The sequence below is a fragment of the Ambystoma mexicanum genome, chromosome 1q (genome assembly GCF_040938575.1).
Source record: "Ambystoma mexicanum isolate Mex_15411 chromosome 1q, UKY_AmexF1_1, whole genome shotgun sequence".
Lineage (NCBI taxonomy): Eukaryota > Metazoa > Chordata > Amphibia > Caudata > Ambystomatidae > Ambystoma > Ambystoma mexicanum.
This window is the reverse complement of record NC_090922.1, coordinates 1,037,828,652-1,037,853,123: the sequence shown is the minus strand read 5'-3', so window position 1 is coordinate 1,037,853,123 and position 24,472 is coordinate 1,037,828,652. Positions and strand designations below refer to the sequence as shown.

General features: G+C 44.5%; 1 protein-coding gene across 1 annotated transcript in view; it reads left to right on the top strand.

Annotated features, from left to right (window-relative positions):
- Positions 1 to 24,472, top strand: part of SPATA1 (spermatogenesis associated 1) — a 479,533-nt gene that overhangs the window by 292,661 nt on the left and 162,400 nt on the right. Inside the window, exon 7 of the mRNA XM_069641723.1 lies at positions 13,701 to 13,761. Within this exon, the coding sequence (XP_069497824.1) occupies positions 13,701 to 13,761 (61 nt within the window). The remainder of the gene's footprint in view (positions 1 to 13,700; positions 13,762 to 24,472) is intronic.

Sequence of the window (24,472 nt, the reverse complement as noted above, 5' to 3'; positions counted from 1 at the left end):
ATGGAGACATTTAATTTTTGGCAGAAGGTCAGGGAAAGTATAAAGTACCACAGGAGTTGAGTTAAAAGTGAGATTTATTGTTTGTTTGTTTGTTTTATTATTTGCAATATGCAAGCCTCCCCTCCGTTAACATAGCGCAACAGTGCGCAGCATTTACATTTACATGAGATGAGACATGAGAAAAATATATACATACACATATATGAGGTGAATAGAGAGAATTCAAAGATGACACCCAGCTTGTTCGCCACCCATGATGGTGAAGGTAGGGGTTAGGGTTACAGGTACACTGTACAATAACATTTATTTACAAAAAGACAATCGTATTGCAATTATTTAAACCGGGATTTGTACTTCACAACCAGCTGTGCTTCTGGTGGACATGGTACAGTTGCAGTGTTCGGTGGCAATGGATCACTGCTCTGCACAGAAACATCCAAAATTCCATATCCGTGCTTCTCTAACACAGCAACAATAAGGCCTTTCACAAAGTCGAACTGCATTTCATCATAGACTGGTTTGATCACCCATTGCTTACTTCGTTTTGAAAACATCTTAGTGTAGCGAGGCATCCTTACTTTACCCCTAGTCCTAGATTGTTCACGTCCGACATTGCTGTTATGGGCCAAGACCGCTAGTAGAGTGCGATGTTTAATGTCCCGAAAGCTAAAATGCAAGCGCTTTGGCCTGTACCTTAGGCACATATTGTGGAACACCTCCAAATCTCCTGTGTGACAGAATTCTGTCAGTCCTCTCAAATCTCTTGATAGAGTTTTGTCGAAAACAATCTTCTCAATGGCTTTGTGTGTCGGTGAAGATGGAATCAACCACTTCTTCTTCCTTGCCTCCTCTGGGGACAAAGGGTCATGTTCACATTGGTGGAAATGTAGGTTTTCTGAACAGCAGTGAACGTTGGTACAGTGGTGCATCAGTGACCGCCATTTTTCAAGTAGTATTTCCACTGACCCTTCACAAGTTTTTGAGCTCCACCAAAGATGGTTGGTGATAGACTGGGACCACTGCAAAATACTTTCAAAACCTTTTTTTTTCCTGCAGCCGAGATTTTCTTACTGATTGATTTAGCAAGATGGCATACGTTAAATTGATGATTAATAAGCGGGAACTGCTCTCTCATTGTCTTGGCAATTGAAACGTGTCTTTCCGTGGCTATGAGGTCGATGTGCATTCCCCTTGATTGTAGATATTCCACTGATTTTATAAATCCTAGTTTCTCCATGGCCACTGAGGATGTACATTGTGTTACCTGCACGACCACCGAACTCACAATTTTCTTACTATCCATGTCCTGAAAGTGGTAGGTGCAGTACTTGGCAGAAAATCCAGGGCTGTCGCACTGTCCATCGCCGGCTAGCCTGAAACGTTTCCCTTCGAATGTACTTGCTAGAGACAATTGTTCAATTTTCCAAGCATCACTAACGGCCGGAAACAGATAATCACGTTGGTATATGTAGTACAGCGATTTAGAAATGAAATGGAGTCCCACAAACTGAAAGAAAGCCTCTAACTTTCTAAAACTGGAGCCACTAAAAAGTGATGCAGATGCACAGTAGATTGCCTGCTGGCATTTTCCCCAGCATCGTTTGTGCAGACCATGAGAACCTATGATTTAATCGACAGGCGGCCTTTATTTTGACGTTACTGCCTTTTATTTAACGAGTTACATTAATCAATGGCTTCCCAGATACTTTCCCTCTAACTGAATGCCCACATTTCAGCATACTTATAATTTCCATCAAACAACTGTCGAATACAATGTATTTGCTCTCTTTCATTAGACTGTCATCCTGCGTCAACGTTGTTTCGGCCTGTGACTTTGCGGAGATTTCAACACATTGGAAAGTAATATCGCTGCTATCAAGTTCTGATGCGTCTATGGATGCTGCGGCTGGTTCATTCTCTGTCATTTCGACATCTGCTACTTCAACATTGATGGGAGAACACAACAATGTCGACATGTTTTTGGGTGGCAATTTTTTGGCGGGTGTAGATTGTGTGAATTGATCTGCAACTACTTCAGAGCTATGTTCAATACATTCAATATCATCTTCTTGTGGTGGTATGGTCGCACTGTAGCAATGGTCCAATGCAACTTTGCTGTATTCTCCAAACACAGTTAATTCATGTTCTGGCCATTGGACATGAGCATCTCGAGCCTGAACACGCCTCGCCTCAATAGTTCCTCCATAGTGTACATGGTCTGGCAAGCAACATCTCTCATTCGCTTCACTGTCTGTGTATGTATAGTTCTGACACCCACGGGTAACTAGAGGCGAGATTGGAAAAGGGATGTTCAGTTTAAACACAAGATAAAGTGTAGTCCAATTGACTGGAAAAAAACATAAAAAAGTCCCCGGCACAAACATTTTTTTAAAGTTATGAACTGTTTGTAACTAACCTTTTTTTGGTTTTTTTTCTTTGTAACTTTTTTGACTCGACCTTCAACGTCTGCACGCTGTAGCTCCGATTCGTTTCCGCATGTCCTCCCTTCCTCTTGCGCTGCAACGACTATATTTTCTGTATCCGCATAGACACCACGGAATGAGGCTCCATCGTCTCCCTGAAACATAGTACTTTCATTACTATATATCAAAATATTGTTAGCATAAAACACACGTGAGGACGAACACACAGGTACATATCAATAGCCAAACACGATTTAAACATTGTGTGCAGCAATCAAACGACAAGTATTCGACCTGTGATGATCTATTTCGATGGAACTGTCAGTATCCATACCTCTGGCTCTGCATGGACTGCCATGAATGGTTGTATTGGAGAGGAGGCATCAGCATCTCCCTGAAACACAGTACTTGCATTAGTATGGTTTTCAATATTGGAAACATAACACACACTTTGGGTGGACGGCACAGGTACATATAAAGAGATAACCACAAATGATGCATTGTCTAAAACAATCAAGGAAAATATAAATATGCAGATTTCATTGACTTATTTCTCCGATTCCTTTATATCTGCATCATCAAAATGGGATGTTGTGATTGTAGTGGAAGCTCCGTCGTCTCCCTGAAACACAGTACTTGCATTAGTATGGTTTTCAACATTGGAAACATAACACACACTTGGGGCCGAACGCAAAGGTACATATAAAGAGATAACCACAAATGATGCATTGTCTAAAAGAATCAAGGAAAATCTAAATATGATCACATTTCATCGAGTTATTTCTCCGATTTATTTACATCTGCATCATCTAAATGGGATGTTGTGATTGTAGTGGAAGCTCCGTCGTCTCCCTGAAACACAGCACTTGCGTTAATAGGGAAGAAAGTATAGCAAATGGAATCACGTTATATGATCACGCATGATGGAGCTGTCAGTATCCATACCTCGTGCTGCTGAAGAATATCTATGGATGTTGCAAATGTAGTGCGCAATTCCGAAAGCTGTTGCGCCGATTCGTATACGCATGGTCCCGCTTCCATTTCCACTGGAATTACTTGAATGTCAGGCTCCGCATCAAGTGCAGGGGTTGACGCTCCATCAACTGCCTGAAACATAGTACTTGCATTAGTGAGGATTACAATAGTGAAAACATAACACACACCTGGGGTCGACAGCACAGGTACATATCAACGGCTCACCACGAATGAAACATTGTGTAGAACAATCAAACGACAAGAATTCCAGCTCTGATGATGACGCTCGATGGAGCTGTCAGTATCCATACCTACTGCTGGTGAAGAACATCTAGAAATGTTGTAGATGTGGCAGACGCTTAAGCATTTCCCTGAAAGACAGTACTTGCATTAGTATGGATAACACTAATTATAACTGAAAACAAACACCAGTGGACGATAACTAAGGTGTATATCAATTGGAAAGCACTAACCAAACATTCGGTAAAATAATGACACGATAGAATAAAACTATTACTTGACATGCATAAAACAAGTCTGTAGCGGATTAGCCTAGCAAGATTACCTGATACGTGCTAGAAGTGGTTGATAACTGCGACCACGTCAAGGATGTAGAATGTTCTTGCTTCAGATTCAAGGGATAGTCAAGAAGTTGTAAAGGTCAATTAATGATTGATAATGAAATGCCAATATTAAAAATAGCCATGTAAGGCGAGAGAATACTTGAAAAATGCTCAATACAGCACAGTTCCCTGTTCCCATATATATACATTTCGTTTGTGGGTTATGAAATCAAAAAAGAATATATTGATAAATGTCATTATTCAAAAAGCTATACACTCATATCAATATCGAAATTATTACAAGGGATAGAACACCTACAATATCAATTAATCCATTCAGCTACCTACACACTACTGCAAGGCCTAAAGCTAAATCCGGACACTTGACTCACCAGTGGCGGAATGTGGACGAATAGAGTGGGAATAGCGTTTGCGAGCAATTTCCGTGTCGTTCGCCGTTTATTCTTCTTTGTTACCCAAGATGTGGTGTACATGTCCAAGGAAAAGTGCCGGCTGCAGATGCAGTATCGATCACCCCTCTTGTCCTGTAAGACTTGTTGGACTCTACTTTCCAGCTCATCCAGTGGATATCTGCAATGTCTGACCTATTCTCTTATTCGATCAACAGTTTTCGGGAATACATGCATTGTAGTGCCTTCAGATTTCGCATGGGTCTTCGAAGGGCAACCGCTAATCGAACAGGCAGGCATTGTTGATAAATCTGAAAAGTAAATATCGACATTATTATACAATCTTCATGAATAAAGATTTGATACAAAAGTAAATTAATCATACAATGATCAATGCAAGGTTTGTTTTGGTCGCAGGCACTATACCAGTTCATTATGTGCGGCTTAGTATTTGCATAAGTTGCAGAAATGTATAATTGATGTGACTGAAATCTGAACATGTGACTCGTCCCTTGGATGTTCTGTCTTGCACGAGAAGGAAACATGCTTACATTATAGACTGGACCCCCGAAGGATGCAATTCAATGACAATAGACAAAGATGAAAATAAATAGATCTATTGATAGCATAGCAATGGAAACTCAAGTCAATAGCAATGAGACCAATGAACATAGCACTATTGTGTACTCTACTCGCAAATAGATAGAAATTTAAAAATCTGCGAAATATGACTAGGATACATAGCCTTACCTTGACCAACAAACAGTTGGATTCAGCAAGCAGAGCAGTATGTTGCAGGAGAATAGGTGGGTGGCCACAGGTAGCACACTGATGGGTTTGCTCTAAGCGGTCACAGAAGTTCACGGATAGCACGATGACGAGCAGATTAGCGTAGATCTCAGTGGTTGCCAGGTAGCACATTCAGGAGTTGACTTGCAAAGCACAAAGATGTTCTCATGAGACATATCAAGTGGTTTATAAAGTATTAGAAACAGGGGTGTGTTTGTGAATGAATGACGTATGTATTTCGTGGTCTTAGGGGGGCGGCCTGCAGATAAGGCACAGGAAGACTGCTGAATGGAGACACACTTATGTGGATTGCAGGGGGGCGGCCTGCTTCAAGGGGAGGCCTGGCTGGAGACACGGGTTCTGAGGAGGCCATGTGACCGATGGCCCCTTGGCGTGGGATACCTTTTGAAGTGTACATGTAGTTTGGCACCTTGGCCGTTCTCACCCCAGACAGCCCCACATGCCAGCGCTCATCCACGGGTGCAAACTGCCTTTGATAGTATATCGTTGCTTATCAATAACAAATGCCACATACCAGAGATTCTTGTGAGCACGGACCCACACTTCAACCGGTATATTATAGTGGTCAAGTCCCTTAACCTAAGGCCTGTATAATCCAATGGTAATTGTTTGCATAGATATATGTGTGACTTTTATAGAGACATAATCTACTGAAAGACTTTGAACAAGTGTTATTTAGTTCATGCATTATCGAGAATATGTTATGTTAGCTTAGATAGATAGCGACCACCCTGCTTCACAGCGACCAGACCTTCACACATTTGGAGCACAGATGTCTGACGTCCATCCTTGAATGGAGACACACTTGATTCATTTAAAAAATCGAAACAACCTTTGTTAAAATATATGTGGTGTTTTATTTTGTATCTTATTTTCATGACACAAAAATACAAGACTTTAAAGATTATACAGGTGTCATGATCTCTGCTTCCAAACGGTCAGGGTTTTCCCAACTCCCTTGGAAGCAGATCCATAACCCAGGTTCCGAGTGCCAACCAGTCCCAATTGGGACCTTTTGGACCCAGTCCTGGCGCCAGTGGCACCAGGCTCATAAATATGCCCAGTCCCAGCGCTGGAAGCGCCGGGCTCATAATGCTTGGGTGGACTTACCTGCAGCAGACCATGCTGCTTACTTGCCTGCCAGTTGAGTCTCTGATCCTCTTCTGTTTGGAACTACTTTTCCTGTTGGGTGGGGCAGGAGCCACTCCCTAGATTCAGAACACTGGAACTCTTCTGGAAAGCAGGAACTCTTTTCTTAGGCGTGGCTGTGGAAGGAGACACCTAAGCACTACAGGAGGCTATTTAAACCACACCCGATGGATGAATCTTGCTTTGCGTTATTCTGCATCCTCAGCAGCAGAAGGCTCATCGTGTCTTCTGCATCTGATCCTGGGCTTAAGGAAAAAGGCTTACCATTCTGAATCCAGTCTTCAGCAACACCTATAAAGACAAGAAAGAACAGGTTAGCATTACGGTCTTCAGTGACAGCTCTTCACTTACCTGGTCCATCGGCTGTCACCAACGCCTCGCGCTGCATTCCGGCATCTGAAAGACAAAGGCTTACCTACTCTTTGTGCGCTCCGGAGGTCTTCACACTGCATTCCGGCATCTGAAAGACAAAAGCTTACCAACTCTTCGCACGCTCCGGAGGCCTTTGGCGCTGCATCCCGCATCTGAAAGACAAAACAAGGTGCGTTTAAAGACATTGGGGAACTTTAATACTCACGTGCCATTACTCCTTTCCACATCTAACCCAGTGGGTATTCCGGCACCCTGCAGCCGCCCCGAACTTGTACCTGCAAAATAAAAAGACAGTTAGAGTGCATCGTGAAGCAGGCAACAAGCGCTTACTTACGTGCTTCCAGGCGCTTCTATTCATCACACGGGCTCCATCTTCAACTCACTTCAGCCCGCCATCCGCCATCGCCGGAACCCTGCAAAACAAGAGACATCATTACTAAAGACTTTAAAGACATTAGAATTACTCGAAACTTACCGTTCGTGCAGTAAACGACGGAGAGCAGTCCTCTGAAGTCAAGAGGCCTGCTCCCCTTATCCAGTGAAGAAACTGGTTACAGCACCCTGCCTCGAGGCAGATGGAGAGCACGGCGTTCACTTACCTAAGGTGAGAGCGTTAACCTTTGGGGTTCTACAGGAGAAGAGAAAGGGAAGAAGAGAGAGACATTCAATAACCCAGTTCATTAATCCCACATTTTCAAGGGAAGAAGAGAGAGACATTCAATAACCCAGTTCATTAATCCCACATTTTCTATCTGCAGACATCTTACCCTTCGAGCCAGACATACAGTGCACAGAGGTCCAGCCCAAAGAGCCAGCCGTGTGTTACACATCACCTTTGAAGATACGGTATATGCCCAGTCAAGACCGGCGCCTCTACGGGAATCAGGTGAGCGTTACAACAGGTCAGGTTGCAGCACAGCGAGAGAAAATCACCTGTACTGACCGCTGTCACTCAGGAACGTTTCTCTAATGGCACGAACGGCACAGTCGGGTATCACTCTTCGAACGCGGTGTCCAAGCCTCCCGTGAAGCCACCATGTAAAGGAACGATAGGCCACCAGCCTGTACCACCTGTGAAAAGGAATGAAACAAACTGTTTTTAAATGACCCAGATAAGTTTAATAAACGTTTGTTGTCAATGACAATTCTTGTAACTAATGGCATTTTACACGGACAAATGATATCTAGACAATGCACACTATTGAATGAATTACATGCGTTACAATGATATGTAGATGTAATTTTGGATATAGTAGAAGAACATGAAGTAGGAGTGGCATGACAAGCAGAGTATACTTACTCGTTACTCGGATTACGAGGACGAACAGTTGCTCGAAGTTCGTGCATAAGCACCATCATTATTCTCAACACGGCCCGTGTGAGGCAGGCTGCCCTGAAGTCTGGCAGCTCTGTGATGCATTGCGGTCGTGGCTCGCCTTCCGAAATGTAGGCCAGGCATCCCGAGTTTTCTCGGCAGCAGCAGTTCGCCTCCTCGGTTGGCATTAGCTCGTACCGATTGCATGTGCACCAGGTGGAGACGTCGTCCATTCGACTAGGCCCAGGCTCTTCATCTGTTGATTCGTCCTGCCAACTGCCGTCCGAATCCCCATCGTTTTCGCGTGCTTCCCTTTCCAGTAGTTCCTCCTCTTTATACTCGGGCTCGTACATGTAGGGCATTATTGTAGCCATTGTGTGTTGAACAAACTAAAATAATTTATAGCGGTGGTACTGGTATCTGTTCGCACGGGCTACAAGCGGCGAAGGTAGCTGACCAGAGCACTGATACGAGTCACAGAATACTCAAAGTAACACAGAGAGAGGAATGGAATCGAAAATCGGCTGCTGTGTGTTGTGAAACGGTCTGTTTATACTTATTGAGGAGAGAGGCGTCCAGCCATTTCCATGGCGACACGTCATTAGCTGAAGCGCAGCGAATGTTGACACGAGACGTGCTTTGGCGTTGGGAAATGGGCGGTACGAGTCTGCTGATGACAGGCTCAGGGGTGGGAGAATTGATTTAGTGCCGCAAAAGCAGGTCAGCCAGGGCGATCGGGGAAAAGATAGGATTATCAGAAAATGGCGGCTCCCTGGTGCTTGTTTTCGCGTGCGTTTAATGGACGAAAACTCGGGTAAGGTCCATAGGAAAGTTTTCTAAAATCGAGCCACTTAGGCTTAAAAAAACATTGCCGACCCGTTGGGACAATAAAAATTGTTACTAGACCATGCCTTTAAGTCTGATGTTGCGAAAAAATCTTCTCATCTCAAGTTCTGCTTGAAATAGATTCGCTCGAGCAGAAGGTACGAAGGACTGGCCGTTCTGGACTCCTTGTACAACGGCCATTCAAACAAAACGGCGTGGCTTCTTTAGCTTTCGCTTTTTCTGTTTTTTTAAACATGAGAGCAGCCTAATGAGGATATGTCATTTTCCACACAGACTTTGCCATTCAGTGGCCCGCCTGTGCAAGCTGCCGCCATACAAAGAAGTGGGTGACTCCACCCTCATCACACTTTGATGACAGTTTTTACCGCCTGCGGTAAGACTCCACTTTTTGAGCACCATTTTTTAAAACTCTTCGCATAGACTATGTTCCTCCTAGAACCCTTCATGTCATTTCAGGTATCTACCTGTCTCAGCACTGGTTAGTCATACGCCAGCCTGTCATCCACACAAGGATGGATGCCCTTACCACAGCACTGGATAAGTCTTCGGTAAGATTCACACACTGCATATCAACAGAGCATCTTTTGTTCTTATAGTCAAGCATCGTTTTGAGCTTTGTTAAAATTATTTAATACATTTCCCTGAGGCCACTCCTTTACTCACCATACTCCATTTGTCACTTATAGATAGAGACCCCAGGACTCCGACTGACTCCCTCATACGTCCTGATGAAGGCCTGTACACACAAGCTGCACTCTACAGCTCACTTCTGGGCCGAAACACCTTAGTGTCGACGATCATACCACATGTTCAGTGCACAATCCATGCACTGCCTTTTGTTTGTTTTATGCTCATTGAATTTGCTTTTTTGTTCACATTGTACCTGCATAACTCAATATGTTGTCTAATGTCAGCAGAACATGTTTGTTACCTATCTAAACCCGGTCCATTCCACTGGGTTGTACTTATTTGTATTGTCTTCCCAATATTCCTGGGTACTCTATCCCCATATTTTCTCATTTATATGCTAATTAAATACATTAAGTCAAAACACGTGCTGTGATTGACTTTTACATTTGTTAGACTACAGGATTGGTGTGACCTCTCACCCTGAAATTTTGTTTTGATTATTCATCTTTTGGCACCATACATCATCCACAGCTAGCTGCGACTTGTGTCCTGCCCTTTAACTCGTTCAAAATGTTCAACAACTCTCTGGTGCTTGATTGTGCCCCTAAAATACGTTCTTCCATCTTATCTTTTTTGGTTCAAGGATAGCATCTTTATAGTATTTAGCTTCTTCTTTATACAAAGCCAGGGTGATTTTTGTGGGGTTTTCTCACAAGCCTCTTTCAGCCACCCATTTAAGCTGCCTAGCTGCCAGAATTGTTAAAAAAGGCTTAAATTGTGCCAATTTATGAAAGGGAGAAATTAATATATCTCGCTGCTGGGCAGTCGATGATTCCAATGAACAATCACCCTCTACGGCCAGTAATTGGGAAGAGACAATGGAGTTGAAGGTCTCCTGTGAGACAATACAAGTGCCGCTGCGCAGGATTGATTTGGGGCGCAAGGAGCGGCCGGAACCCCCTTGGCAGTTGACATAAGCCAAAGCTGTCGTATTGTCCGCCCGGAACAAAACTGCCCATTCTACCAGCAACCTCCTGAAGTACACCAGAGCCTGGAGAATGGCACACAACTCTCGCCAATTGAATGTTCGATGGCTCTCCTCTGGATCCCACAACCCCTGAACAGAGAGGACCCCCAAAGTAGCCCCCCAACCACTTCCACTGACGTTGGTAGTAAGTGTGGTCACAGGAGGAATGATCAGGGACAACCCAGCCCGTAGTTTTGGAACCCCCAACCACCACTACAGGGAGACCCACAGCGCTGGGGACACTGGAATCAAAGCCTCGAATGCTTGAGATGTCGAGAGCCAGTGGGAGAGAAGGTAAGACACCAGGGGGCATAAATGAAGACGGGCTCAGGGAACTAGAAATATGCAAGAAGCATGTGCCCCTGCAATTTCAGCAATAGGCAAGCGAGGACATACTGCCTCCTGAGAACGCTGCCCAGAACAGCCAGCAAGTGACGGACCCTTTCCAGGAACACCCTCCACATCCTGGTGCAAACCTGTGCACCAATGAAAACTAGATCCTGAGAAGCCTCCAGTTGAGACTTCTGCCAGTTCACCAGGAAACCCCAGTCTTGCAATGCCTGGCAAAACAATCGGAGATGAGACATGACAGTCTGCCGGCAGGACGCTTTGATCAACCAATCGTCCAGGTAGGGAAAAATCTGAATGCCCCGCAGATGTAAGTGCACCACCAGGGGAGCCATCAGCTTGGTGAATACTCTGGGGGCTGATCGCAGTCCGAACGGGAGCACTCTGAACTGAAAATGTTGGGATCCCACTGCAAAGCGGAAGAACTTCATGTGTCAGGGACAGAGAGCCCCCTTTAATAACATCGGAAGAATGTTCTGTAAAGTCTCCATCTTTAAGTGTTCCTTTTGGACGAAGCAGTTCAGGGCTTTGAGGTCCAGAATTAGACGGTACTTCCCCGAAGGTTTGGGGACCAGGAACACCCGTGAGTAGAACCCCTGACCCTGCACAGGGAGAGGAACGGGCATGATGGCCGCCTTCAACACTAATTCGGAGAGCGCGGCGTCCATGGCCAACCTCTTGAGCCGAGACCTGGGAACCACAGTCCGAACCATGCAATACTGGACAGGAGGAGACAGGAAATGCACTCGATACCCCCATCGTACTGTGTCCAGAACCCATGAGTTGGAACACCACCTTTCCCATACTGGAAAAAACTGCCAGAGCCGCCCGCCCACTGGCAATTCCAAACCGTCAGGATTTAGGTGCCGGCCCAGGACGTGAAGAGCGTGGAGGACCCCGACCCCCCCTGGCTCTCCGAAAAGAATGTGATGAGGAGCCAGGAAAAGACCTGCTGGTCACTGGACCAGCCCCAGAGGAAGATTTCTTGGCCGTTGAAGGAGGCTTGCGTCGAAGTTTGTCAGCATGTTTGTCCGCCCTAAAAACTTTGTGCACCTTATCCTCAAGGCAATCACCAAAAAGCCTTCCAGTCCCTTAGGTGCAAATGCCTCCGGGCAGATATACCAGCCCCCATGGTCATGGCTGAACCACGCACCCCATCAAAAGCCAGATCGGCCAAAAACTCAACCTGTCTCTGCATGTCTGTAAGCAAAGGGGCAAAATCAGAGCCTTCATTGAAAGCCTTTTTCAACTCCCTGAAACCATCCCCTGCATGAACCTTCTTAAGGCCAGAATTAACTTGGCGGTCCACTGGATCCCAGACGGCCGCCTCCTCGGCCAACATAGAGGAGCGACCCACCAGGCTGGCGAGGATATCGTCGACCTCAACTGGATCAGACAGCAAAGTCTCGCCCTTCAAAGGGTAAAGTTTGGACATGAAGCGGGGCATTGCAATCTTCTCCGGGTCATGCCATTCACGGAGGATTTTTTCCTGGATATCGGAAACCAATGGCAACCCCTTCCTAGGTGTATGCCTATACTGGCGAATAGAAGGGTCGGCCCCCTCCACCGGCACCAGGGGCTCTGAAAATCCCATGCAATCCCAACTTGAGCCAGCACCTCCTCCACTCCCTCCCTGTCCAGATACTTCCCTTCAGCATCAGCCGAAGAGGAACAAGAAGAGGCCGATGACTCAGCGCCAGAAGAAGAGGAGGATGAGGAAGACAGACGCCTGCGCTTGTGTCCATGAGCACGTGTGTGACTCCCTCTACGATGCTTAAGCAGCTTCTTCAACTCCTTTCTGGTCAGGGAAAAACGCTTAGCCTTCTTCTTTCTCTTTCTGTGTAAATCAGGAGAAGAGGAAGACGAAGAAGAAGAAGACAGGACCAGATGCCTGCTCTTTGCAGAATGTTCCCATGTTGAGTAAGCTCAAAAACAGTGACCAAGGAAGCCTGCTTCACCAAAGACCCCTGTACACTGAATCAAGGCTCCACATACAAACAATTCCAAACGTGCCTCTCCCACATTCAAATAGAGGCCAGAAAGAACAACAACCAATAGGAACAACATCAATTAATTCCCATGGCAACATGCCTGCAGCACCAGAGGAGGAGCCCACCCCCCTCCGGAGCACGTGGCTCAAACAAGAAAAAGGAGCCCCCCTTCTCCTTACCTTAACGCGGGTCCGTTCTCCCAGAACCCGGGCCACGATGCCCTGCACTGGCCAAAGCCCAGCAGAAACCTGGCAAGGCAGCCTGACTCAACCGGGTCCCAAGCCCCGCAGGGAACCCAGGAGTCTTGCCACACCTGAAGGAGCCGAAGGCCCCACCACACAGCCCCACCAGGGGGCCAGCATTCGGAGCTCCCCAGCGCCCCACGCCGGGAAGAAAAAACCTGGAGGCAGGAAAAATTAAACTAAGTGACGTGGGTGTGGGGGAGGAGTTATAGAAATAAGAAGAAATAGAAGAAGGTCCTGTGTCGGAGGCGGGTGCCTCATGAGGTAAGTACTGGGACGAGGAAGAGGGGACGTGGAGGTAATGCAAATCCGACATGTTTCCGGTCGCCGAGGCCTGGAGTTGGACAACAGTGGGTGTCACAGAGACATGTTGAAGCTGTCACACGTACTGTTGGTGTGCATTTGGCTCCACAGAATGAGAGGCTTTGCTTATTCGTATGACTGACTCGTATGTTTCCAGATAACATCTCCCCTAAAACCTGCCACTATGGGCGACGTAGAGATGTCCCTAAAATGCATGTTCGTAGGAAGCTATTGCAATATAATCCTTTCCATTACTGCATTTTGATGTTAACATATTATTTTCTTTTTCTCTCCAGCCAAGAGAAGGACGAAAGAACAGCCCCTGTGAGCTATCGTTCCAAGACGCAAGATGACGAGGTATGACTAACACATGTCTGCTTGAGAAAAGGTCACATGCAAGGGAGGAAGAAAAACCTCACCCATTTATCGATGCGCACGTATAAGTAATTGTTAAATGGCGCTTGTAATACCTCAGCCGGGCAAAACACCACAGATCGGGCAGCAAAGCAAATATTTCAGGCTGGGGGAAATGCCAGTCATCACTTTGGCCCAGTTAATTGCCACTATATGTGGAAACAATGTACAATACTTGAATTATTGCACTACGTGTTGCGTTTTGCAACAAAAACCATACTGAAAAAAAATGATGAACACAGAAGGAAGGAAGTACTCTAAACGAGTGATCTCATCACATCCAGTTACTCACTATACCTGTGAGCCCGTAACCTGGTGATGTTTTTACTTCACTTTTGCACTGCAAACCCCTCAACGAAAGCTTACTAGCAGGTGGTACTCACGCTGCCCACTGCCATGGAAAACTCTCTCTCAGATCCGTGCTTAGACGGTGTACAATGAACCCGTTACACTACACAATTGAACATTGAATGGGCCATATTCATAAAGGTTTGTGCACCACGTGTGCGTCCAATGCCCAACTGCACAGTGACTTTCCCAGCATGAGAGCCTTTGCGCCTGCAGGCATCTGCCACATGAAGTGGGTGCAGGTGCGCGTGTGCTTCCGGAGGGGCTGCTGCATGCAAGGGCACATCTCTCATTAACCAAGGCATGCGCTCTTTGCGTCCGCAGCTCATGCGCCTGTTTCCCGGCACCCGGCCTTTCTCCCCCGTGGAACGCGAGGTGCACAGGAACGCGCAATGCAGACCTGTTCGGGATAGAAATACTTAAGTAAAACATCAGTATTTCATTTATTATTACATCTCCACATCCGCACAAGAGGTGGGAAGGTAAACATGGCCTCTGTAGTGATGGACCATTTAAAGCAGAGCTCTGTAAATGTGCACCCTGAACCAACAGGTGTTCGAACTGATAAATGTCCTCCACCCACATTGATGGCATTTGTCCGAAGTATATGCAGATTTATGGAATGTGCCCAACATTTACACATTAATTGAGCCATCTGGGCTTGGGTCTCTTGCATTGCCATCACAGGTCTTCTGCTCCATGCAATTCCTCAATGTGATTCAGGGGGATTCCAAGCAAGCACATAAGGGTGCAGCATCAAAGGAAGCGTCGAGTGCACCAGCTTGCCATGGTCAGTTGGCCCCTATTATAGGGTGACCAGATTTCCAAAACGAAAAACCTGGATGACCAACAACATAAAAGAGGGACTACCCCATCGCAGCACACCAATTACCGCCCCTCCCCCAACACGCCCCCTCAACCACCACACAATCATATTTCCAGCACTTCTCCTTTCTATAAACTGTATATAATCTCATTTATGCCGTTTTGTCTGTGAATCTTGACATGTTAATCCGAAACAGGCGTTTGCTCTAATTGATATAACATGGCTTGCTGTACACGCGTTTCCAGGCTAGTGTCTGTAGCACAGTCAGCAAGTGTTGTGACTTGTACCTGAGAGGTTGGTGGCTTGAGCAATGCTCCAACTTCAAAATTTTGAAAGTGTTGTGAAAAAAAAGTACAATTTTAATTACCGTAGCTACCCAGCCCTGCAAACGTCAGACGGGTTTCTAAAATGAAAAAACTCCCAGACGGGTTTCTAAAATGAAAAAACTCCCGGGACCCCAGGTCCTGGACGGAGGACTGTCCCAGAAAACCGGGACGTCTGGTCACCCTACCCTATTACAATAAATCAAAATGAATACATTAATGAATACGCATTGGCAAAGCTGACCGTTTTGGCTTTCACAGTTGTTCACTGCATTGTACATTAATAGGCATGAATCTGTGTTGGCCCAATCAAGAATGGGGCCAGCTCAAAGAACACGCAAGCTAGAGGACCAGTCCTATTTTGAGGATTATTACGTGAGCTGTTAGGCTCAGCTTGCTGGTGTAGTACTTCTGACATTTTATATTAGCCGCTGAGGCACTGAGCCTGCAGCATACACAGCTTCCTGCAAAAGCCCATAACATTCTTTTGATCTATTTACTATCTGCCCAATGTAGTGAGCTGGCAGAACTCTCCATCACAGTTCAGAGAAGCAGATGACTTAATCTCTAGTACCCGCTCCCTCACCTCTGTCATACTGGAGAATAACAGGAAGACTGTGCATGACACCAGGTATTATCCCAATACTGTATCGAAGATATGAGAGACGTTATGAACTCAGACAACTGTATCGAATGCACCGATGGGGTGAAAGGACGTGGCGGAAAGATGTCGGCATAAACCATAAGACATAGAAGAGATGTAGGTGAAATTAGACGAGAGCAAAGTGATGTCATGAAGAGAAGACACTAAGACGGACTTAAAACGATATGCAAATACTTACTTAAACTTGATAATGTAACTGAAGTAACAACAGAGAAATATATGCAGGAACAGAGATATCATATACGCTAAGAAGATACCCGAGAAAAGAAGTAGCACATGTTTATATGCAGAAACGCAAGGTAGATGAGATAGATAGAAGCTTTTTGCAATAGAAACTATAACGTGAGGAAAGCGGCCATGATAGAAAGATGGATGTCAGATTGTGTCAAAACTACCTCAGAGACAGAGCAAGCTGCAAGGCTGAAAAACACTGAAGAAACAGTTTTGTGCAATGAACAAAGGATATCTGTCTGGCTGGAAGAGACAGAGATATCACATACGCTAAAAAGATACATGAGAAAAGAAGTAGAATATGTATATACGCAGAAACGCATGGTAGATGAGAAATATAGCAGCTTTTTGCAGTAGAAACTATAACGTGAGGTAAGCGGCCATGATGGAAAGATGGAAAGATGGTCGTCAGATTGTGTCAAAACTACCTCAGAGACAGAGCAAGCTGCAAGGCTGAAGTCTGGTGTTGTTTCGCACACCTGGGTTTCGCTTTGCTTACGTGCTGCTAACAAGCCCTATGTCCAAGTTTAGGAGAGTATGCCAACTAGTCATAATGGGCCATGTAGCAGCATGCTATACAGTCTTGCAGAGGCCAATCTGCTGGTATTGTTTCCCTATAATCTGTATTATACGTATTTAGAGGTAGTTCGAGGCGTGCCTAATAGATAAGGGGCAGCCAATGAATTTGCCACGTAGGGTGACATCATAACTGACGTACATCGAAGTATAAAATCTTTGTCTAATGGAAAAGTAACCGAGAGTGAGTGAGCTGCCATTTGTATCGTCACCAGATTTCCCTACTTTATTTGAGCTGACAATAAAGTAGTACTTTGCATATTCTTTGAGTCTGGGGGCTTATTTGAGACCGAGATCATTTATTATGGTAATTCCATTCTGTGCATGAGAAACGCCGAAAGGTGCTAGTGCACAACAGTTTGTGAAGGGGGTGAGCAGCAAGGGGCAGGGTTAGTGCAGCTGCTACCAGATGTGTCTCCCAAAGAGTATCTACAGCGTGATTGTTCAGGCTTGCCACCCCCTTCAACGTGCAGTATTAAGCCACCACAAACATCTGTTATCCCAAATACCAATTGGGAATGCGTCTTTCAACCCCTTCAGGCCATGTACAAACTGGGACAAAGCCGGAAAAAGTAAAGAAGCATTCCTTGTCCGTTTGAAAACCTGCGAGTTTGCAGAGTGCACAGGTAGCAGCGCATAGGTAGCATGTCTAAAAGAGAAGACAACTATAGCAAACAAGCCACAAAATGCACGGCCAAGCAGTTATGCTGCTGCAGTCCACTCCCTGAGCCTCAGAGGAGGTGGGATGCCATGGAGTTTAGAGCTGCTACACAAGGAAATCCAAGATGGTGTTGATGCTGTGCCACAACTAGAAAGCTGCAGAACTGCCGGGTGGGGCTGGTACTACAATAAACCAATGCAGAGAGGTGACTGTTACAAGTTGAAGTGCCAATTAAGGTAAACAAGGGAAAATCTCAATCCCAATACCCGATTTTATATTATTATTTTATTTGTCATTTATAAAGTGCTTCACATCAAAACGCTGCAAAGATCCAACTTACAGTACACTAAAATCAGGATGAAAGGAAGTACAACATTTAGCAGATTTTATATCAGGGCTGGAGGAGATGGTTCCTTCGTGTAGAACGAAATGAGGAATAAGAAGAGCTAGAATGAAGAGAAAGAGGCAACGAATTTCAATGAAAAGGTGCTAAAAGTGAAAAGGAACAAAATCGTGATGTGCACATGGGGGATAAGGAACTGATAATAAGAATTGAGATTGAGAATGGAGTGAGCAAGAAGGTACATAAAAAGAAATATGAGATGAAAGATAAGAGGGAGCAAGACCATAACATGGTTTAAAAACAATACAGAGAAAGTAACATTTAAGATGAGAGTGAAATGAAATCCAACCTAGAGAGGATCAAGACAAAGAGACAAAGAGATAGAATATCAAGGAGAAAGTAAACGTAAAAGACAAATAGAGGCATTGAAACAGACTTTAACAGTGCCAGACAAGAGGTAGGAAGACCAAAAAGAAAAACAGAGCAATATTAAAGACATGAAAAAATAAAAAATAAACTAAGAGTTTAGTGGCATTAAACGTAGGAAAATGGCAAGCTTTATGAAAATTGTAACGACAAGAGCAAGACATAGTAGAGATGTGATGAGAAAAAGATTGATCAGTCTTAAGATAAACACCAAGATTGCGAGCAGTCGAAGAAATAGGAAGTAAAGATGGGGGGAAAGGAATTAAAGAAGGAGAAGGAGGAATAGTGCTAGCCTGAAACAAAAGAACTTCAGTTTTGAAGGCATCGCGAACAAGAAAATTATCCGACATCGAAGATTTTCTTGGGAGGATAGCTCAGGGGCCACACGCTCGCCTTGGAAGCAAGCCGATGTGGAGCAACACAGGTTCGATCCCCCGGTCCGTGCTTAGAAACCTCTGGATATTAAGCACGTTATAAATAACTAATTACAATTTGATAGCACGAATGATCATTGTGAATTGAAGTAAAAGAGGGAAAAGACAGAAAAAGGTGAGTGTCATCTTCATAGAAGTGATGAGATATTCAATAAAATGAAATAATCGCTGCCAAAGGAGACAAATAAAGAGAAAAAGAAAAGGACCTAAGACAGAGCCTTGAGGCACCCTGTGGGAAACAGGTAAAGTATCAGAAACAGTCCCAGCCCAAGAAACTGAATATATTCAATTAAATAGGTACAAACGAACCCAAGATAAAACAGAACCAGAAAAGCCAAAGGAAGAAAGAGAAGTTAACAATAAAGTATTATCCACCATGTCAAAAGCATCTGATGGATCCAGTAGGATAAGTAGGCAAGATTGTTTAGACTACCGAGCAGAAAGCAGAGAGTTACAGACCGAAAGGAGAGCAGTTTCAGTAGAATGAAGAGGACGAAAACCAGACTGAACACAAGGAAGAATAGAGTTATCAGAACCAAAGAGAGACCTGAGAATAAACAAGACGTTCAAGAAACTAAGAAAGATAGGGAAGGTTTTTTTGGAATGGGAAAAATAGAAGTATGTTTGAATAGGCAAGGGAAGGTCAAAGTATGAAGACAAATATTAAAAAGACAGGTAAGAATAGAAATCAGGGAGGTATATACTTTTGGTATAAGTAGTAAAGGACAAAATTGAGGGCAGGCTTTCGAGGAAGATCCTTGGCATCCCAAATGCAGTACCATTGGCAGCAATTAGGTACTAGCTAGGATCCATATCATTATGGGCACGGGTGCAGTGGCGTTTACTGACATTATATGGCAAGCTTGTGGCCCCAATTACTGACTCCTTATATCAGATGTTGGGTGATAATGTGAACTCCTCTATTGATATGTTAGATCTCAAGAATAGATGTGAAACTATACTTACTAATCTTGGCTCGGATCTGGAGACCTTGATTAAGAATCCCTTGAAAACTAAAAGGTCTCTGTTGGATTCTGACTGAATCTCGACAATGGATGCTTTTCACTCCTATGCATCCATGAGTCACCTTTCCCACGAGCATAAACGCCAAGGATCCATCTACACTATCCTGCTCCAATTTCCCAACCACTACTATCAAGGTTGCTACTCAGGTTAAAGTGGAATCTACTCCCAACAAAGGACATACTGCTTAGGCAAAAACAAATAACCAAGGATGAGATTGGATGCAGATTCTGTAATCATAAACCAGAGTCAATAAAACATATAATTCTGGAGTGTGCTTCTTTAAATACACTGAGGACATCATATCTGTTGGCTCTGTATAACTACCGCCTTGGCTGCAGTGAAGAAACCCTTTCGAAGAAATACCTTTGTGTGCAGAATGTGCATGAGGGCCTGACATTGTCAGGCTTTATTACATGTCTTAATATCTTGAAGAACAAGGGGGAAACTATCTCTGTCAGTTTGCACTGTTTATCTGGGAAAGAGCTCATTGGGATTAGATACCCACGTCTCAGTGTTATGTATATACTCCTGGTTTGAAACTCCTCCTGCTATTAACTCTTTCTTGGGGAAAAGTACTATGATGAACTATTGAAATGATGGAAGGCTTGCTTGATTTTGTACTCTGTAATCACATGAACTGATGATATTTTTTTTCTTAACTTGATAATCAGTTGATATCATGTTTTCAAATTCTGTAATGTGGCTATCGTATATGCTTCTTTTGTATTTGTTGCTTTTTACCTGATTTTTACATGCTTTGAATATAAATTTGTAAAGGTTTAATTTAAACCGTATACAATTTAAAAAAAGAAAAAAAAAAGAATAGGAAAAGGATCATAAGGAGAAGCTATGGGATGAGCACACACCAGCAGAGATAAAGTATCAGAAATAGAAATAAAAGAGAATGATAAAATAACCAGATGTGGAGAAGAAGATGTAGAAGAAGAAAGAAAAGGGCAAGACAGAGCAATTGCAGCATGAAGAGTAGCCACTTTAGAGGAAACATAAGTGGCAAGATCAGATGCACTTAAGGTAGAATCAAGTGAGTAATCAGGAGAAGGCGGAGAGAGAAGATGAGAGAGTGATTGGAACAGATGCCTAGGACAAGCAGATTGAGTACATAAAAGATCTGAGTAGTATGACCATATGGCAGAGAGAAGTGCGTCATCATATAATGCATGATAAGAAGAGACGGACAACTGATCTGAATCAGTGAAAGGCTTGTGTCGGCACCGCTCAAAGTGACAGAGAACTTACCACATTGAGCGAGGATAGGGAGTAATCCAAGGTTCAGGTGGCTCCCGGGAAGGAGAGAAATCAGAGGCAGGATATAAAGAATCAAGACGTGTAGAAAGAGTAGAAGAAAAAAATTGAAGTAGCATCATCGGCAGAAAGAGCAGCAAATGAAGAATGAAGGGAGACCAGAAATACAGGAAGATACAAATAAAGGAGTATTTAAAGCACGAAGATCATGATGAGAATATGCAGATAATTCAGAAACAACCTAATGGTCCCCCATGGGGTATCACAATGACACACACCATTTAAGCTCTATATACGAAGCTGGGCAAGAAGAGGCAGAATCAGACCAGGAGAAGGACATGCTCCTTGACACTTCTTGTTGGGACTGGGAAGCTACCACTTGGTATAATGTGGAAGGTTTACTGGAGTACCTAATTGCTACCTGAACACAGATGGCATGCGTGTGGCACCAGCAAAAGGTCTACGAGAGACAGTAATGTGAAGCGAAACCTGAGTTCTTTGAGAGGCCACAACTTTGAAGTGATGAGAAATCAGAGGTCCCTGAGAGACCTTAACAGTGGATGGTTGAAAATCCAGAAGTCTATAAGAGACCTGAACTAGTGAAATCTGGGAAACCAGAGGTCTGGGGGGGACCTACATCTTGAATGCCAATAAGTCCTAGGTCTTGGGAAGACCTATCCTTAAGAGTAAGGAAGAAAAGGTCTGGAAGAGATCTACATGGTATTGTGAAGTATAAGATGTTCGTACAAATTGAACAGCGCACCGAGAAGTGCTGAAAAAACACCCAGTAAATGCTCTAAAACAAGAGGCTCAAGCCAAAAAACTCAGAGGCCTTGAAGAGGCCTAAAAGGTGCTTTATGAAAGCAGGACGATGACAAAGGATGAAGAATTTTTAAGTAACACCTGGAAGAGCCTTCTCAGAAGAGCCTTTCTCTATGCTGTGCTTAGACTAGGGCCTGTGAACTCTCTCTTGCCCAACACTTGAAATATTCCCCTCTTGACCCCATACCCTCCTCTCTGATTCCTTCTATTTACACCAACATATTCCTTATCTCACTACTATTCCTATTCTTTCTCTCTGATCATCTTCCTTTCCCTCTTCTTTGAAGCAAGTGATGATCATTCCTGTTCTAAAAAAACCTGGCCCGATCCCACACTCCGAGGGAATTTGTTCCCTATCTCCCTTACACACAGGTCTCCTCATGTCTGAACTTGCACTCTCTTCCTCCTTCTGTTCAGTCTGGCTTTTGACCCCTTTGACCTCCCATTTCACTGAAACTGCTCGTCTTAATGTCTCTTAGGTCCTTCTTTCTGCCAGTCATATTAAACGCTCCTCTACTTTTATTCTTTTAGATCTATCTGCAGCTTTTGAAACTTTTGATTACCCTACACTACTTTCCACACTTTCTTCTCATGAACTGTTTGAATCTGTCCTTCAATAATTCCACTCCTAGCTTTCTGAACGATCCTATCCGGTATCATGGGCGGGCACCATTTCTTCTTTTCGTCCTCTTCTATATGGTGTTTCCCAGGGCTCTGTACTGGCACCCTTTCTCATTAAACTTTGCATATTTCTGCTTGCTCCTCCTCATTTAATCTTTCATGCCACTTCTACAATGATGACTCTTGGATCTTTCTCTCCTTCCCCTCTTTCTCTAACTCCATCTCTGCTATCCAGTCCTAGATGCATTCTCATTTCCCTCACCTCAATTCTACAAAAACTGAAGTTCTCTTTTAACCTGCCACCACTCTTCCTCCCCATCTACCTGCTCCTGTTCTTTACTTTCCTCCTACCCTATTCATTAGTTTGGGCTATTAGGTGTAGCTTTCAACACCTATGAATCCCAAGCTATTGCATTCCAATACATAATCGTGTATACATAGGGAGGAATAGCATATGACGAAGGGTACAGACGAGTGACATTTGTGGAGGAACACACAGTGTATTAGGTGTTGTTTGGTTGTACGCCCATCCATTGCCTGCCCATAGCCATGATAATCCCTATGGCTAATTCCACCCCTGCCTGCCTTCCCCTGTCGGCCTGTGATAGAGGTGGAGGTCGGGAAAGGGAGGCCAGGTGTGCGGCCCAGGCTCAGGGCGGCTCGCTGAGGGTGAGTGCTGGAGGAAGGATGGTGCGGGTGGGAGCCTTCTGCGGTTTCTGCTGCCCAAGGTTAACGTGGCCAAGCCCATCCCTGCCAAGCCCCCCAACCACTGGAGCACACAACGGTCCCCCTACAACTTAATCATTGATGTGGTTGAGAGGTTGGCGCCCGCCGTGGTCTGCATCGAGATCCTGGCCAGGTACTGCACCCTGTCTACACCGTGTGTAGGGGCGAACAGAACTCGCATGCAGGGAAGTCATTTCACCAAAACGCCAGGAGCAGCGGAAGTGACATCAAATGACCCTTAACCCCCTGATGACATCACAGGAAGTGATGTTATTTTACCCCACCCCAAGTGACATCACACGAAGTGATGGCAAACGACCTTCAGATTTTATAGATACATCTAGCACTCATGTTTCCAGGTGCTCTCATTTCAGCCAGATATAAGAATCGAGGCACAGAGGGAGGCATGGTTTGTCCACGATTACACATTTGGGGAATGCCATTTTCTAGATTCCACTTGGAGGTCTATATGTAAAACATATATAATGCAGTATTTCTAACAGGGTAACCAAAATCTGTAACGCAGGCTACAGCTAGTTTATGAAACATCTATAGATCAATGGACATAGAAGTACGTGTTATTTGTGGCATTACTGTGTTAAACAAGCCAAGAAAGCACTGACCTGGGGAGGCGTGCGTTGCTGTTTAACCAGGAGAAAAATGCTGCACGAGCAAGGCCTAAAAATTAAATAATTGACCAGGATTTAGTATCAACAAAATTCCCTGGTAATAAATGTATATATGATTCAGCTACCACCACGATAGAAGAAACCTATTAGACTGGTCTGCATGCACAGAGGGGAGTGCACCTGATAATGTTATCTTTGCTGGAGTATAATACCTGTGAAAGGTTCTTTCAATATACCCAAGACCGCCCATCGTTTTTATTATCTAAGCCTAATACTGGGTGCCAGAGGACTGAACACCATTTAATGTAATATCATTGCTGCACCCATAAATTCATAGCACCACACAGTTATTTAAAATTGAAAACACCCACAAGTTGCTTCTCACCCGGGGACTCACTGGCAGACTTCAAGGCGCGCACTGCACACTACCCCTTTGTCAGACCCAGTGGTACTCAATGGCGTAGCCATGATGTGGAGACCCCCCCAAACTCCTTAACAAAGCACAGGGCACGCCACACCCAGGACCGCTCCAGACCACCACATGTGCAGAATGCCCATGATGATTATGCTGCTGTAGGGGCATGCACTACTGCAAGTGAAAGAAGTAAATATGTTTTTCAACCAAAGCTTAAATCTTTAATGTAACATAACGAGACACCAGTGGTGGCTGGTGAGTTGTTTTTTTGGAGGGTGTAAATATTTGCCACAAGTATGTGATTGCAACGTGAGCATAGC